Raw genomic sequence first — 18,361 nt, forward strand, 5'->3', positions numbered from 1 at the left:
GCTGCATTGCATGCGTTGGCATTTCCTCCAGGAAATGCAAATCTACTTATTTTCATTCTGCTTCACCGAAGCAGAATCGTTATCATAACATAGTTAAAGACAATTACAGATCCCAAACAAAAAAGCCCACAAAGGCACCTGAACGGAACGCACACATACCATCAAAAATCCAAAGACAGCTGTTTTTCTAAAGTACTGAGTGCATCCTTTGAATTCAGAGAAGGTTAAATAAAACTTGACACGAGGGTCATCTAAAATCTTAAAGAGTTGTGGAGCTCAAAACGAGCCGGTGGTGAAAAATAAGGTCATTTGGAGCTCACTTATTGGATTTGTGGTCCAGGAGTCTGTCATCCAGATCCAGCAGGGCAGATGCGTTGTGGATCAGACGGCTGGTGTAATGGATGGAGTTCCTCCTGAGGGTGAGGAGACTCTGGCTAAACTTCATTCCCATCTCCTCCAGCTCCCGCGTCCCTGTTTGTAGACCCTGCGGGGTGAAAAACAAGATTGATGTTTGAGATTCACGGTTGATGGGGTGGTTGATTGAAGGCTGTCAAACAACCTCTGTGAGCTTGTCTTCTATGGATCTGTAGTAGTTTTATTCTGTGAACGAGTGACATTATTTCTCTCCAATTCCAAATGAAAATGACATTTGGACACTTTCGGGTTGTTAGCAAAGATGGATTACAGCCCAAGCCAAAAGCCCCCCAGGGGCATCCTCTGTGGGGTCCGAGACCTAGAAAAAGCCCCTACATACGAACAACACCACAATGAATAATACTACAGAGAAAAATAATGAAAACATGAGAAATATCTGTTCCTGGCTCCTCCACAACACTATTTACACCTTCTAAACACCGTATTGCATCTTGGGTGTTGTACTACCTGTGATATATTGTTAACTCCCTTCCAATGTATCACACACAAGCTGTGTTTGTTCTCATAATTACAACCCTATATCTCACAGCTACGACTTTATTTTTCATATTTGTGATGTAATTTCCCATTATCTGTGCATTATAGCTCACATTTGCTCAAGACAAAGAGGCTGGTGGCCCTGGGTCTCACACGAGAGAGATGAACTACATCGTGGTTACTCTGCCAGGGTCACCTACTGTATGACCTCAGCGACCAGTTACTTAAAAGCAACCTCAAAAATGCAGTTTTTCAGTTCCGAGGAAGAGAGTCTAGCGTCATTTGTCTGAAGCTGACACTTGCAATCTTTTGTTTCATGGAAAATCTGCTGCGAGTAGCACCGGAGAGTCTGGCTTTAGCGTTAATCTGCATTGGCAGCACACAGCTACACCTCCTGCCGAGCACCATCTTTGACCTCATATAATGCATCGTTCCGGAAACGACCATTAATAGAAATCCAGACACTAAAGATATGTTCTGCCGACAGTAAACAAACACGGTGCAGGCATTGAACCTTTCACGGTATTCTGGGCACACAAAACCTGCTGTGGATTACTGCACGTTAACCAAAATCAATAAATCTGCGTTCCACTTGCCAGGGAAAACACAACAAAAGTGTTTGTGGCTGTTTGTGGCTCATTCGCTAATGCCTGAATTCTAACAAAACACCATAGCTAGCTATAACATGAATTTAGGTTAGGGGTCATACAATCACCCACCCCATACATCCACAATACATTTTCTATGTTTACGTCTATTAGAAGTGAAGCAAACTTATTTACTCAACTGTTGTTGTATAGATATTGTCTACATAATGATTCTTTAAATGTTGTTTGGTTTGTTTAACAAACAACAACAATTCAATTAATGATAGATTTTTTTTGTTTTCAGGTAAACTATTCCTTTAATTCACTGAACTGACCACAGACCTGTTATGCCTCAGTGCATTCGTGTGCAATCAGTCATAAGACAAATGTTTAAATGGCATGAAAAACAAACAGGCGGTTTTCTTTACGATTGTATCGATTCTCGCCCGGATAAACTCCTTAACCCTTATGCTCTGCCCACAGTTACAACCTGGATATTTTACCGATCCGTTTTCACGTCAGATTAGGCCTTTCATAACATCATAATGATTGCAGAGCAGTTCGCCAAGAAACAGCCGCACCTGCCCGCTCAAGCATGTTATTAGCGTGTGAACGCCGCACGATTCCCTGAGGAAATGCAGCAACAAATCCCTATGAGCCTTTCATTCACACAAACCTCGGGCTGCACTGGGAACAGCAAGCTGGTGCGATAGAGCCCCTTCCTCTATTAATGAAGATTCATTTATGAGAGATCACTGCCATAACCTCACCGAACCCCAGTGTATCACTTGCTTGTGTTATCTAAGGAAATGTGGTGGTTTCATTCATGGTGGATGTAATCAAGTGAGAAAAGGGTGTCACAACTTTCGGATGAGCCCCTCCCTCTTGTTTCATTCTAATAAGGCTACTGTACATCTCATGCCATGATTCCGGGGTCAATGACAATATTTGAAAATGTATTTTAACGTAAACGTGTCATGTTCTCAGAAGCATGTCTCCTTCATTTTTAGTTTTTTTTCTACAAAAATGTTGACCGTAAATGAATTCAATAAAATAACGTGAATAAACGTGCACAACCAATTTTTAAAAAGGTTTTTATGCATTTTTATGAATAAAAGAACTGGCACAGCAATGAGGTCCTCACTTGTTTAGTCGTCCCATAGAAATAAAATTGTTTTTTGGCAAACCAATGTTTTTCAAATATTAAAAAATATATTCATACTATAAATTCAAATCAAATGATACATAAATAAATGAACAAAGAATAAAATGAAAAATATAAATAAACATTACTTAAAATATAAAAAAATGTTTCACTGCTATTTTTGAGAAAATTATTATCAATAATTACAGAATTATTAATTATGGATAAACATTTTTTTTAAGTTACACCACCTTATTAAAATTAAACCTTTTGAGTTAAAAACTAAAATTCATCACAGATAACGTGATATGTATATTGTATATATGTACAGTATATTACTGCTTTTTATGAGTCAAATAATAATTATAAAAATAGATTATGAGAAACAAAAACAAATAAGTTACATCTACTTTTAACTTCAACCCATTTGCGTGAGTTCCAAACAGATTATGACCTGAAATAAGAAAATATTGAAAAATTTTAGGGCTGTCAAACGATTAATCGCGATTAATCGCATCCAGAATAAAAGTTTGTGTTTACATAATATATATCTGTGTACAGTGCATATTAATTTTGTATTTATAAACACAAAACATACACATACTTGTCTATATATTTAGGAAATATTTAAATGTATTAATTTATATTTACCAATAATTTAAATTCTAAATAAACGTTTATTAATTGTTATATTTTATATTTTTCTAAAATAAATGCATTTATGTGTATGTGTTCATAAATACAAAATTAATTAACACAGTATACCGACATAAATTACGTAAACACAAACTTTTATTCTGGATGCGATTAATCACGATTAATCGTTTGACAGCCCTAAAAAATATATAATCACAGAAAATGTATATTTATATTTGTATATCACTGCTACTTATTCTATACAAAATAATTAAATATTATGCCAGACAAAAAAATTATACTTTTAAAAAAGTTACACCACCTTTCAACTTTAACCCTTTTAAGTGAATCAAAACAAAATTTCACCATGAATTGAAAAATACTGAAAAAAATGCACAGAATCACAGAAAATGCATATTTTATATCTGTATATGACTGTTTTATAATCTATAATAATTATTATAAATTATGCCAAACCAAAAATATAATTTAAGTGAATTCAAAACAAATTTTGGCCTGAAAAACTATTTAATTACAGAAAATGTATATTTGTGTATTGTATATTTGCATTCCTAACAATGTTTTCAATAATTGTAAAAGCCGACAAAATCAGAGTCACGTCATTGGCCCGCCACCTCGCCTCTTTCTCCCACCTCGCTCTCTCCAGGAACCTTGTCACTGTAGATAAGTAAGTCTTGGTTGTGAACTCAGCATGGCAGATGAGTCAGAGCGAGCGTTGGTGCTAATACCTTAAGAGTCTCGCCGCACTCTGGGGAAGCAGCCAAATTAATAGGGAGCCGTGCAAGGAAAAGAGTGATGGCTGCGCAACACCAGGCAAACCCACCTACATCTGACCTTTACGTGACGGGAGGCACAAACACTCGAAAACACACACTCACGCGATTCGCACCGCAAACACGTACGGCCGGGTACATAGGGCACACGCACGAACGTAAACAGACATTTACCCACAAAGCCCGCTCTCTCACCAGCCGGCCAATGAGATGCAGAGGTGTGGAAAGCGAGGGAGAACGGCGTTCTGGGATATCGCTCTTCAATAATTTAGAGCAAGGGGGAGGGTGGGGGGGCTTGATGCATGGACAGAATGCATAGAGGTCAGGCTGTTTGCTCAAGTCGAAAATCGATTCTCACCATGTTTGCATTGAGGAGGCCAAACTGATCATTCCGACCGACGCTGAGCCTTTACTTCTGCTCGGATGCGGCCAGAGATGTCAAAACACTTGCGCTAGAATATTCAGAGAGGAAAGTCAACACGTTCGCGTAGTTTGCACATGTTCTTAATTGCAAATCAAACAAATCACAGCAAGCGACTCCATTTGAAACGTGGGATGCGTTTTATGTTTTGACTTATGTCATAAGTGTGCGAGAGAAGACATTTGATATTCTTTAGTACTGAAAGATCACATGCTTCAGTGTTGAGCAATGAAGACGTTTACGGCTAATTGGTCGGCACTAATGAATTGGATGATCAAGAATTTAAATAAAACTTGATATGTCTTCAACCAGATAACAAACCTTTGATTTAACATTCACTGAGGCATAACGCAGTCAAACAAAAAAAAAAAGATGATTCACACAACCGATGAGTCACAAACCGAACACACATCGCACGCCCTTGTTTGCAAATTAGCCTAAATCACTTTGAGTCTAGACTTCTAACTGAAGGAAAAAGCGGCGCTTACGCAGCAAAGCGTTTGGTAGGGGGAGGCGAATTCCTTGTTTATTGCAGTGACAGGTTTTAATGTTGATAAGGCCCGAGTTGAGGAGAGCCACACGGGTTGCGGGAAGCCTGTGAAAGCGGCTCGCAGGCGTAGCAGCTATCGTGGCCTTTCAGAGGGTCCGAGTCATTAGAGGGGTAAATTACCCATCTTGATCGCTCTTATTAACTCAGAGCTAATCTCAGTGGCATACGGCTTGATCACCATGGTACCATTCCACCAAATCTACTAGTACCTGTAATGTTTAAAGGCCCTGCAGGAATACATTTGTCATGTTTTTGGGTCATTTTAGTTTAATGGCTGAACATCTTGGCGATGTGCAAAACTACATATTTTCATAATGTATGTTATATTGTGTGAATGTTTAGTAGATTCTGCTCTCTCTTTAAAGGAATAGTTCACCCAAAAAATGAAAATTCTGTCATCATTTACTCACCCTCTTGTCATTTCAAACCTTTATGACTTACTTTCTTCTACAGAGCACAAAAGAAGATATTTTGAAGAAAGTTGGTAACCGAACAGCAACGGCACTTATTCACTTCGACTGTATGGACACAAAACCAATGCAAGCGAACGGGTGACGGTTAACAACATACTTCAAAATATCTTCTTTGTGTTCTGCGCAAGAAAGAAAGAAAGACATAGAGGTTTAAAATGACTAGAAGTAGAAGGTGAGTAAATGATGACAGAAGTTTTATTTTGGGGTGAACTATCAGTTAAATGTAAAAGTCAAAATACCCCAAACAACACGATGGTTTGCTGTGAATTGATGCTAAAATGCTAATTTTGCAAAGTAAAAGATATTTGGGGGTCAACATCATTGTGGACCCGGACAACATTCTAATCAACCAATCCGATTTGAGAAATAAATGTTTAGCCTTTCATTCAGGGCTAGGTGCTTTACACAATTGATATTCATCTATTCCCTCTTATTTTGGTTAGGGTTTGGGCTTTTTCTGCAGATATTTTGTTCCAGGGACAACAAACTACAGTATGCTGACCCAATCTCTCACTTGGCAAAATCAGGTCAAGCGTGAAAACACAGGGCAGAAAATAAACAAATCACAGCTGGGTTGAGAAAACAGTTAAAGGGATAGTTCACCCAACAAATGAAAGTTTTGGCATCATTACCCCACCCTTATGTCATTCCACACCTAAATGACGTACTTTCTTCTGTGGAACACAAAAGAAGATATTTAGAAAAATGTCTCGGTGGTTTTGTGTCCATACGATGGAAGTCAATGGCCAATGTTGTTTGGTTACCAAAGTTCTTCAAAATATCGTCTTTTGCGTTCTGCAGAAGAGAGAAAGTCATACAGATTTGAAATGACAAGAGGATGAGTAAATAATGAAACATTTTTCACTTTAAATGAGAGTTTAAGATGCCGGGAGTCTAACAGCTGAAACACAACATGACATATATAAAAATCTTTGAAGAGTTGCATCACAAAAATATTCTGGAAATGCCGTAAAATGTCTCTTTATGCAACTTATCATAGTGTAGCACAGAAATATGTGAATTTAAACAACTTGACAGATTAAATTAACATTCAATTTGGACAAATCAGTTCACAATGTTGTGTTACATATGAATGTTAAAGTTTAGTCTAAGAAATAAAAGTCGTATTGTTTCCTGTAGTGCCGAACTGTTTCGTCCACTTCTCTGATACATACGCACACAAAACACACACGCACCTTTCTTTTTTCAGCTTGCAATCATACATCAACTACAAGTCCAACAATTAATAACCAGTTGCATTTGTACCTGGCCACTTCCAGCGAGCTTTTTATTTCCCCTGAGACTTCTATTGCTTAGTCTTGTGGTTAAATGACCCTACAGGACATTTTGTAACGCCAAATTTGAACTGTTTTCCAATAGAGGCGCGAGCATACATTACACTGAGAGCTTTGCTAGCAAGTATCAGTGTCATTGATGAAGTGGGTGATGATGGGATTGGAGTCCCTGACTCGGCAGCGCCCTCTAGGTGTCAGATGCAACACTGCATTGCAATCTTGTGGATTTACAAACTGAATCTTTCTTATATTTTGCATTATATAAATGCCGTAATGTTTCACAAAACATGTTTTTTTGTGCAATGAAGTTTATTCTATGCTGATCTGAATTCTTGTTTAGTTTGGAGTACATTTTGGTTTATTTCTCCATTCTACAAACGGTTTCTTAAGAAGTTTGAGGATGTTTTCTTTGTGCGGTGGACGATGCAATTTGGGCACACATCTCACTGTCACACTCACAAACAGCCTCTTGACAATGACCTTATATTCTAGACTTAAATGTCAACAGGAGCAATTATAAAAAAGTAAGACTAAACTCGGCTGCTTTCTGTTTGGATCTATTTTGTATTTGGGTTACACAGCCCTGTATAGCCGCCAGCAGGGCTTTGTCAATTCTTTGTCAATATTTACATCAACAAATGGGACTTGAAAACAAGTCGACATCTCTTCCATCTTTTCACACAGGAAAATAATTAAGTATTTGGAAGTGAGCCCGGTGAAACGTCTATGTCATGAAGTCCTAGATGGATCAGATGAATTGTGTTTAGTTGGAGGGGAAATCTAACAGTCAAGGCTGGTTTTGACAGACCATATGCTCGTGTGGCCCCCGGAGTTCAGCAAGAAATTTAAAAGATTAATAAACATGAACTAAATGATTTTAATTAGACTTAATGAACTTGTTATTAAAATGAAGCGTCGTGCAAGCATCACCTGGTTATACAAGCCGGTCGCATCCGATAAACATCACGCTTTCAAATCACACTCTTGTAAAGACCTGAAATGGTGGACTTTTTTTTACAAAACTCATTTTACAGCACACTATTATTTCCTAATATATCATTTCTCTTTCATAAAAATTTGAAAGCGTGTTTGACATACGTCACATCATTTCTTTGGCACAGATGTGTCCTCTGTCTATTAAAAACAGGTAAAATCATAAAAGAAAAAACATTATATATACCTTCATATTTTATATTTACAGGCATCTCTCTTTACTATACCGGCACATGTCTATCTAAACAAGCGTGTGAGTGTGTGTTTGAGCGTATGCAGTGTGCGCCAATATGAAATAAATCCTCCTCTCAAACCCATCATCTCTTCCGTGGATTTGACAACTGACATTTCCTCTCATATGCCAGCGTGACACCATCATTTAACATCGGCTGCTGATGAATAGCGGACAGAAACAGAGCGATTTGAGAAGCGTGACCCGCAGAAATCACTTAGGGAGGTCTGCGGCACTCCTCTGGCCTTGGATGACATTAAGATGGAGACATCCGGAAGATCTAAGCACATATCATACAAAAGTATGTTGATCCTTTAAAGTTTGTTTTTGTGACTAGTTTTAACTATATACAATATATATATATTTGTCTTTTTTTATGATTCAGAATATTTGCTGTATATTTGTATATTTGTGTGCAAGTTCCATCAAGGGCACTGCATTAAAACTATTATTTTTTATTATTAGAAGCTGTGTTTTATAAATTTGTGTTCTGAGTCTCTCTCACATTTAATTCAGATCGAAAGCATATATCTGAGCTAAAACCAGAAAACAGCGGTACCTATTCACTTCTTTTGTATGAACACAAAACTAATGCAAGTCAATGGGCTCCAATGTTATTTGGTTACCAACACTCTTTAAAATATTTTCTTTTACCATATAGTCATATAGGTTTAAAATGACAAGAGTGTGAGTAAATGATAACAAAATTTTCATTTTTGGGTGAACTATCCCTCTACAAACAACCAACACTTACATTTAAAGAAATACTTCACTAAAAAAAACACTGTCATAACTTACCATAACTTACATGTTATTCCAAACCTGTCTGAATGTTTCTATAAAAACACAAAAGGAGCAATAATAATAGAGACGCATGCTTTCAAGCATCAAAAATCATAAAACATTCATAAAACGTCTCTTATGTCACCGCACCTGTGATTAAAAGTGATTCATATTAAATGCATATGATGGCTTTCTCTTGAAAACAGTCCAAAATTGAAGTGTTTATGCACTTATTTGACTTTAGCGTTATACAAAAAAAATGTTTATCCGGAGTATCCACTTTCTAAACGTTCACCTACACTGCGTTTGGCATAAAGGCAGAACCCAGCTGACAGTCAGATCTGCACACTCAGCAGGTCTCCTCCGTTCGCTGTGCCTGGCGAAATATTGCCTTGGCCATAATTAAAAGCCGTCCTTTGAAATGAATCACATATTATGAGAGTTGCTTTAATCAATTTGCAAATATCAAATTACTGTCTCCAGCATATGTTCCTCAAAATGGCTGCAGCCATCATTATTTATTTCTTTTTTCCAAAGATCCAATTAAATTTCTGGAAATCAGATGGGTCATAGCTCCACTTACTGTCCTGAAATACAATTATCAGATCAATCTTCTTCAAAAAAATGCCTCTCAGTGGAAGGTTTAGAAGAGCAGGCTGACTCGTGGCTTGGAGCGGTAAACTCAAAATTAACCTTGTATGACACTTTCATTTTAAAGTCAACATGAAACAGCATTCACAACACACTTGAAGTGAAACAGAATATTTGACTTCTTAATTAATTGGTGTTTAAAAGCAGGTTTTCGAATTACCACAAGAATATAGGGTCGAGGAGGTAAAATTTATAGGGATAGTTCACCCAAAAAATAAAAATGTCATCATTTACTCACCCTCGTTTCATTCCAAACCTGTATGACTTTCTTTCTTCTGCACAACACAAAAGAAGATATTTTGAAGAATGTTGGTAAGCAAACATCATTGTCCCCCATTGACTTCCATTATACAGTATGCACACAAAACCACATTTCTTTAAATATCTTCTTTTGTGTTCGACATAAGAAAGAGTCATATACAGGTTTTGAACCACATGAGGGTAAATAAATAATGACAGAATTTTTATTTTTGGGTGAACTACCCCTTTAAGTAGCCTTTCCCGAAGCTCTATTTTAAGTCAAAGCACTGTGCACTAAAACTTCTCTTTAAAAACTTCCAAACTAACAACTCTAAACATCTGATAAGATCAGACAGTGTTTACCGCCTGTTATATGTTGACTTCAAGATTAAGTGATATTATCCAGTGGAATGTTCCGGTCCTTTGAGAAACGCTTACACCAAAATTTCAACTTTTCTCCAGCTTTGCTCGACACAAAAGTGTTTATCACAGCTGCGGCGAAATTAAACCTAATCAGAACATAGCACTCAGCATACCTAATTAAGAAACTTTGTGCCAATTCCATCAAGCCTCCCGTTTATATTAATCCATGTGTTTCTTTCTACGCAAAAAAAATGACAATACTTGATTAAGTTCCGAATAAAAAGAAGTGTGAAGGGAAAGGCAGGAGAGGGGAATTTCATACCGCAGACTGAAATTGCAAAGCTAAGGTGATTAAAGGTCCCGTCTTTGTGATGTAAATGAGATTCCTTTTGAAGATTATTCATCGTTTGGCAAAAGACACCTTCGCCTTGAGTGGGAGACGGATACAATAGGTCTTCCCGGTGTCACTGGCAATCTGGGATAATGGATACGTTTCACTTCATTTCCAGTTGTGCGTTTCATGCTCTACTTATTGAAGTGCAGAGAAATGTGGCAGAATGTCACAGCTGTGCAATTCGGCTTCTCGTTCCCAAAACCAACCACTGTGGGCTTTATTGTTTAAAAAGTGACATATGCTGCGTCCGAAATCGCACACTGTGACAGTACGTACTGATTTAAATGAAGTACCTACCTATCGACCGTTAAAACAGTATAGTCTGTGTGGGGGTAGTATGAATAGATTTCTGACGTACTGCATCCGCCATGTTTTATTGTCATGCGACCCGTATGCTCTTTGACATATGACGAATTAACATCAACCTGTACCTAGGCGTCGGTACAAACATAATCTATTCACGAGAAATTCATAAATCTCTACAAAACGGACACCCGCTTTGAAGTTTTCCCTTATTTTTATTTGATTAACTAAATTTGACCGTTGCTCAGCTCCCGTGGCATCATGGGATAGAGAAGTGTCCATCTGATGCACACTCACAAATCTCGGCGGAAGCAGAGACCATCCGGGTATTTCTTGCCTACTGTTTTGTGCATACTGAGGTTTCGGACATACTCGTATGCTATATAGTATGGAAGTATGCGATTTCGGACGCACTGATAGATTTGAACAAGTTACATCATTTCCTTCCATCAATCCAGAGGAATATGTAAATGCTAATTCATCAAACCCATGATGACCGAATGAAGCTCGGGTTTAGCGTGACGTTTCTTTTGTGTTTCACATGTAGTCGTGCGTTTGATCAGGAACTGAAGGCAGCGATGACACGGAATGATCCAGACTCTGATTTACTGACTGGGAACGTAATTAAGCTTCGCTCCCAACCCGAATCCCAAAGCTCGTCTGGACTGCTAATTGGCATGAATTAGCTGTGAACAGAGGGAATGTTTCTCTCTCTCTCTCTCTCTTTCTCACTCTCTCACTGTTCTCTGAATCGCATTAGAAAGCTTGTAGAGCACCCTCTTGAATTGGCTCTACAGTCTAATGGTCTGCCAGGTTCTTGACATCGGCGGTGAATATCAGTACAGACTTTTTAATCAACAGACTCTCGGGCAGCCGCCCATCGCTAAAAGTACATGTACCAAAACATCTGGCCTGCCAGCTGCGCCCAAGCGCGCCGCTCGTAATGAAATGTCTGATTTTCTGATCCATTAGTCCAAATCTATATGCATTTAGAAGCTCACGCGTCCTGCATATTGTCGGACACGCTGGTCGAACACCAACAGGGACGTGGTTTGCACTGATGTCGACCGTTGTGTAAGGGCGATAACTACATTTAGATGATGTGTGTAGATGTCCGAAATGGAGTCAGAAAAATCAATGGGATTGATCAAAGAGGTCAACGTTAGGCTGGTTAGCATTGGCTGTTTGGTCTTTACTGGTAAACGAATGTGTAAGTTAAATTTTTTTAATATATGTTTTATTATAATTTAAATTGATTTTACAAACTTAATGCATTATTACCCAAGACAAAATGTGCCAAAATGTATGTGGAACTAAATGGCCATGAGCAAAGACGAATAGGAATGCTATCGGAAAGCTTTCTCTGGGAATATCAGTTTTGCACTTGTTAGCCAATCGGGTCTTTATTTCCAGTCTCCTTGAGCAAGGATAGGACCGCTCTCACCTCATGTTCACCCGCACGCACGCACTCGTCTGATTTTATTTGAGTTACAAGATCCATTTTGGCAGGAAATAAGGACTTGCTAAACGTAATAAAATGTCTCTCCCTGAAGGTCTGACATTTGCGAATCAGACCTTGTTCCTCGACCATTAGCACCTTTCAAAAACATTTTTCTTACTTACGGAACCTTCAAAGGTGCAGGCCGTGGTCAAGAGTCATTCGGCACTCTGTCCTTTATTAAAGGGCTACCACACCTCCCAGTATGTTTCCAAATGTCACTGCATTATTATCACTCCCCTTTAAGGAAATATCATGTGTCAGTATCTGTTACTCGGTCTAATGTGTTTTGGGGATGGATGAGATTTGTTATAATATCATCGGCTATGCTAGTACCAGACTAAGTTTCAGCCAACTTGGCGGCCATCTTTATGATGCCTAGGGCAGCTTAATACAATTCATATATTTTCTTATGCTCTTCAAATCTTCAATCATTTTAGTTATCAATCAGCAATGAAATAAGAAATATGACAACATATATGTTGTTTACTAATATTAATTGTAGTTCAAATCGTGAGAGAAAAATGATTCCGGTTCATACTAATTTTAGAAAAAGCTATATAATAAACTAGGGCTGTCATACAGAAGTAACTTCTGAAAGTTCATTCTCAGGGAAGCAAATATGGAGGTATGTATAGAATGCGATCTGAAAACCACATGTGGCTAAATAAGCAGGTTAATGAATGATTATTAAATGTGTAGACGAGAGAGAACGAGTAGATAATGAACAGCTGGGAAAATGAGGGATGGTCCCTCAGACAGCATCATTAGAGAAGAGCAAAGCTGCGGAGGAACAGATGGAAAGTGTCGGGGGACGAAAAGAAGGTCAGATTTAAGCAGCACCCTTTATTTCAACCTACAGAATGAAAGTCGGCGAAAAGCCTAAATTAGTGTGTTTTTCTTTTTTTAATGAAAACCATCAACTGTAGGAGAGGCAAATTGTCTAATAAAAATGTGTAGCGAAATGTTTAAAACCACAAATGGTTTTACTTTAACTGACCTTGTAGATTCCTTGATTGCAGCCGTTGTAAGTGCTCTCCATAGTGTAGCTCCGGAGAACTCCGATCTCCCTCCAAACCACCACCCGCGCCGTGGACGCCCGGGACTTCTCCACCAGATAGTTGCAGTTGTTGAAAGAGAATGCAGGAGCTATTCGGTCCAAAGTTTTAGCGATGGTCTGTAAATACAAACAAATATCTCTGCTTTGAAAATATGTTTTTAAATTTTGTTTTATTATTTATATTTTCTGTCTCGGCTGCAGTTTCGTTTATATTTATTATTTAGTTTAAGGGTGTCAAATTGTTTGTTCTAGACCATCTTTGGCAAGACAACAGACGCTGTGTAGCTAAGAACACAATGCATTACAGATTCTACCGGTTACCACATGCCTCTTTCCTACCCATTAACTCAATTCGTCATAGCGAGCGCTGGAGAAAAATGTTTCAGGCACGCTAAACTTCAGACGCAGAACGCTGGCTCACAAACAAACACTGGCAATTACAAAACAGACAAAAGACTGCACAGATTAAGTGGGAGCTAATGTTCCTTAACAATTGTTGTCATCAAACAACTTGATAAATAATCATAAAATACAAAATATTTATAAATTTTGAACCGTTGCATTAGTGAAAAAATTCTGTCGTCATGCCTCATGTCATTCATAAATTGTATACGACTCCTTTTTCGGTGAAAGACAAATGAATATATTTTGAGAAATGTCTTGGTTTTTGTGTCCTTACAATGTAAGTGAATAGGGACCAATGTTGTTTGGTTACCAACATTCTGCAAAATGTCTTCTTTTGCGTTTTGCAGAAGAAAGAAAGTCATATGACATGACATGAGGGTGAATAAACTCTGAAAGAATTTGAATTTTTGGGTGAACTATCCCTTTAAGCATTGGTTTTTTTCATACCCTGTAACCCGGGTCTTCTTTCAGGGAGGCTGTGTTAATGGTAGATCCAGACTGCCACAGCGTTTCCTTCATACTGCAGCCGTACAGAAACACATTCTTCTTCCTGGAGTGGCCGTGGTAATCGCAAAACACCTGTGGGATGTGATAACACAGCGTTTACAAAAAACCGAGATAAACAAACAGCGAGCTTGTGTGTATTTCGGCATCTGCGCGTGTAACACCTAAAGATGCTGAAGTCAAATGTCAGACAAAACAAAGCCTGACACCAGGCAGTATTTTTTAGCTTTCCTGACACAATATGAACACACCGTTAAGTTTAGTCAGAGCCGGGCATAATTAATCTTGTGACAAAGCACACACACGCACGCTCACAATGAGGGCATAGTGACTGTAATACAAATTTTGTCTCTTGACAGTGCGGGCGCTAATTGGCGTCGGTGCATTGCTCCATGCGTGTCAGGTTTTTTGTAAAAACTCAATGAGAGACGACCGTGCGCGTTCATTAGCAGCGCGAGTCACACTTTCCCTTTCTAAGTTTTTGTTAAGCGACAATGATGCTTTGACCAATACGCTGCGTAATTATTACTGTGATTAATTTTGAATTACGACATAATTGATATGTAAATGTGGCTAATTGTGCCAGTGCTAACGTTCGGCGTTCTATATAACAGGCAAGTAGCACTCAATTACAAGCCAGCCAATGGTCATTTCCACGTCATTCCATAAGCGTTTTTAATTAAATTTTAATTCCTTTCATTGATTGATTGATTTTTAGACAGCGGTGTCATCAGCTTCAGACGTAGCTTTGGAATTCCAAGCACAGTTTAGGTTGTGCCCAAACTTATTTCTTATTAATTTTTGCCTTCTGTCTCAACTCTACCTCATTGTTTTGTTTTTCCTTCCTTGACAGGGTCATGGTTCCATTAATCCATTTTCTGAAAACCTTCTTTTGAAAAAAGGACAAGAGGGACAGAGAAAATATGTTTTTTAGTGCTTTCATAACGTCAGAAGAAGCTCAAAGGCACTAGACGTGACTCTATGAATAGATGTGACTAAAATAAAATAAAAAGTCTTAATTCTTTAGGACACATGTAAGTTGAGGTCATCTAATAGCATAAGATGTCTGTCAAAGAAAACTAGGTTGTTTTAATTTTGACAAAGTAAACTGGTATTTTTAAATGTTTTTATTATAAATGTTGTCTTTACAACTTACTTTTTGTACACATGTTTAGATGGTTTCATCGGAAGCACACTCTAAAAATAATTCAGTGGCTTATAACACAAATATAAACAGCTATATTCACTTACAAAAATAAACAGCTATATTCACTTAGAATAAATACAAATAAATAAAATCTTTTAAAAATCATTTAAGTGACTTTTTCAGTGGGACATATTTAAAACAATGACTAAAAATCCAACAATTAATTTCTCTAGGCTTTACATGTATTATTAATATTTTTAGGTGTATTAAATGAAAAAAATTTTTTTAACCAATTATATTTTAATGAACGCTTAATATTTTTGGTGAATTCTAATAGAAATATTTGAGTTTCTCAGATTTACTTAATTTGTTACATACATTTACTCAATTTAAAAGGTACATTTTAAAGTTGTGAAAAAAAATGTTTTGAGTGTAAATTGTAAAAAAAATCATGAGTGAACATGCCTGGCCCAAGGTTAACTTCCAGTCTGTGTTTGGTTATGACTTTTTATATTTAATTTACATATTGATTTATCCTAATATTTTATTGTATTTAGACTACTCGTTATATAAACTAGTTGATTCTTGGCGGAGGTGTATACCGGAAGTTAAGTTTGGGCCACACAATGTCTGTTTATGTTGTTGCAGCTGAAACCATAAAACATATTACCATTAATCTGACAGATTTGCTCAACCAAACTAAATATCCCATGATTCTCTATGACGGGAGAAGATAAAGTCGCATCAATTTAACAGCTAATGCACATTTTTTGCCTTTCATTCTGTTGTATGAAGGCTCAAACACCTCCTGTGTTGGTCACAAGAGGAAAAGAAAAATCTGAAATTGTCACATCCATATATTGCCAACTACTGTAATTCACCCATTATATCATAATTACTTCCAAACTTGTAATCCCAGTAGGAAGAATTAGACAGCACGATTTCCAGCCTAAATTAAGACCTGGATATGAGGATATGGGTCCTAAAGTCGTTTCAAATAAAAGTAAACTGTTAGCATAACCAATGGAGTAGAACCTGCTTTGGGCAACTGCTTGTCGATCTGCACAAATTTCTGCCTGCCATCGCAAAGATGTTGAAGTATTAAAAAGAAATAAACTAATCTGTTTGTCAGTGAGGCAGAACGGTAATATAGCTTCTCTTTTATCTGTTCCGCTTTAAAACTCCTCTCCATCAGTCTCTGATTTACAGTATATATGGCAAACTCATTGTCTCTCTATTGTATTCTATATTGGCTCTCTTTTTGTATTCATCCCAAAAATACTGAAAGCAAATTGTTTTATGATCAGCAGTGAAGAACTTTGTTTCACCCAGGTGTGACCGTTCTAATGCACAGACCTGCGCCCACCTGCACATTATTGGATGTGGTCACCGCTGACCTGCATTTAGAACCGGAAAGCTCTAAGATCATGCAGCAATTTGCAGAGAGCCGTTGTGGAACTTGGATTCAGCAGGTCACCTATAGTACAGCGAGGTTTAATGGAAACTTACCAGTGGAGTTCTGCCTATGCTGTTGAGGTAATACAGGAACCCTTTGGTGTGGTAAATCGTCGGGCTCAGGATAGGGTCTGGTTTTAGCCATTGCCTGTTGAGATCCTCTGCACTCAGAGAGCAACGGTTACTGAAATAAATGAATACAAGATCAGTTAAATAATAAAAAAAGAATATAAAGCCACGGAAAAAATGAAGAGACCATTTCAGAGACCGTTCAGGTAAAATGATAATTTTTGTTTAATTTTGAGAACTAACAATACTTCTCCCAAATTTCAAATAAAAATATTGTTTCTATTTGCATATATTTGCAGAAAATGAAAACTGGAGGAACAGGTCAAAATAACAGAAAAGATGCTCTGTATTTTTCAGACCTCAAATACTGCAAAGAATGAAGTTCATATTTACTTTTAATCAACACAACAGTAATATCTGTGCATGTATTTGTAAGTTAAAAACAGTTTTTATGTGATAACCTCGATTTTTAGCACAGTTTTCATGGGTCTTGTCAAGCTGTCAGTCTTTCACATTGCTGTAGGATGACTTTATGTCACTCCTGAGGTTTGATTTTGTTGAAATCCAACAGACACTGAACTTGAATGACCACAATACATCTAGAAATGCTGTTGGTCTCTTTTTTTTTTTCCGCGGCTGTATATACACTTCAAGTCTAAAGTTATATATACATATAAATATAAAACCGCGAAAAAAATGTAAGAGACCATTTCAATGACCATTTTCAGTTTTTCTGTAATTACTACAGTATTATAGGTATTTGTTTAGGTAAAATAATCATTTTTGTTTTAGTCTGTGAACTACCAACAATGTTTCTACCAAATGTCAAAGAAAAATATTGTTTCTATTTTGCATTTATTTGCAGAAAATGAAAACTGGAGAAACAGATCAAAACAACAGAAAATATGCTCAAGGAAATAAGGTGAAAAAGAAGAAAGAAAGAAAGAAAGAAAGAAAGAAAGAAAGAAAGAAAGAAAGAAAGAAAGAAAGAAAGAAAGAAAGAAAGAAAGAAAGAAAGAAAGAAAGAAAGAAGAAAGGAAGAAAGAAGAAAGGAAAGAAGGAAGAAAGAAAGGAAGGAAGAAAGAAAGATGTAGTTCTATTAAACCAGTAGAATCACATTATTGTCGTGATGTTTTTCCAGGTCACTGAAGGTCACCAGAGGTCAGATCTATCTAGAGTCCCACACTCAGTCTGTTGATTAGAGGGCATGACAGTAGCAGAGCTTTATCTCCTGACACAATACTACTGGCATCTGGAGGCAGTCTGCCAACTACAGACTCCCACATTCACTTCCTAAAAGCCAATTATAAGACACAATGTTCAAACATTAACAAATTGAGAGGCGCCTTTTGAAACGGCTGCGCTCTGCTGTTGCCCTCTGATCGCAGGTGCCTCCATGATTCCCTCTTTGTTTTGTTTTATTTCTTCATCCGGAATTGACGGAAATCACAC

The 18,361-nt window shown here is 37.4% G+C and overlaps 1 protein-coding gene across 3 annotated transcripts in view; it reads right to left on the reverse strand.

Moving 5' to 3' along the window:
- The window catches only part of LOC130552170 (cytosolic carboxypeptidase 4), a 135,696-nt gene that overhangs the window by 25,108 nt on the left and 92,227 nt on the right, over window positions 1-18,361 (reverse strand). For 2 of the 3 annotated variants that reach the window (XM_057330333.1, XM_057330335.1), the window contains 5 exons: window positions 16,895-17,024; window positions 15,062-15,127; window positions 14,182-14,313; window positions 13,270-13,446; window positions 321-484 (listed from right to left, as the gene is read on the reverse strand). In XM_057330333.1, the coding sequence (XP_057186316.1) occupies window positions 321-484; window positions 13,270-13,446; window positions 14,182-14,313; window positions 15,062-15,127; window positions 16,895-17,024 (669 nt within the window). The remainder of the gene's footprint in view (window positions 1-320; window positions 485-13,269; window positions 13,447-14,181; window positions 14,314-15,061; window positions 15,128-16,894; window positions 17,025-18,361) is intronic. The other variant, XM_057330334.1, reaches the window with a different exon arrangement.

Source organism: Triplophysa rosa, linkage group LG3 (assembly GCF_024868665.1).
Source record: "Triplophysa rosa linkage group LG3, Trosa_1v2, whole genome shotgun sequence".
NCBI classification, from domain to species: Eukaryota; Metazoa; Chordata; class Actinopteri; order Cypriniformes; family Nemacheilidae; genus Triplophysa; species Triplophysa rosa.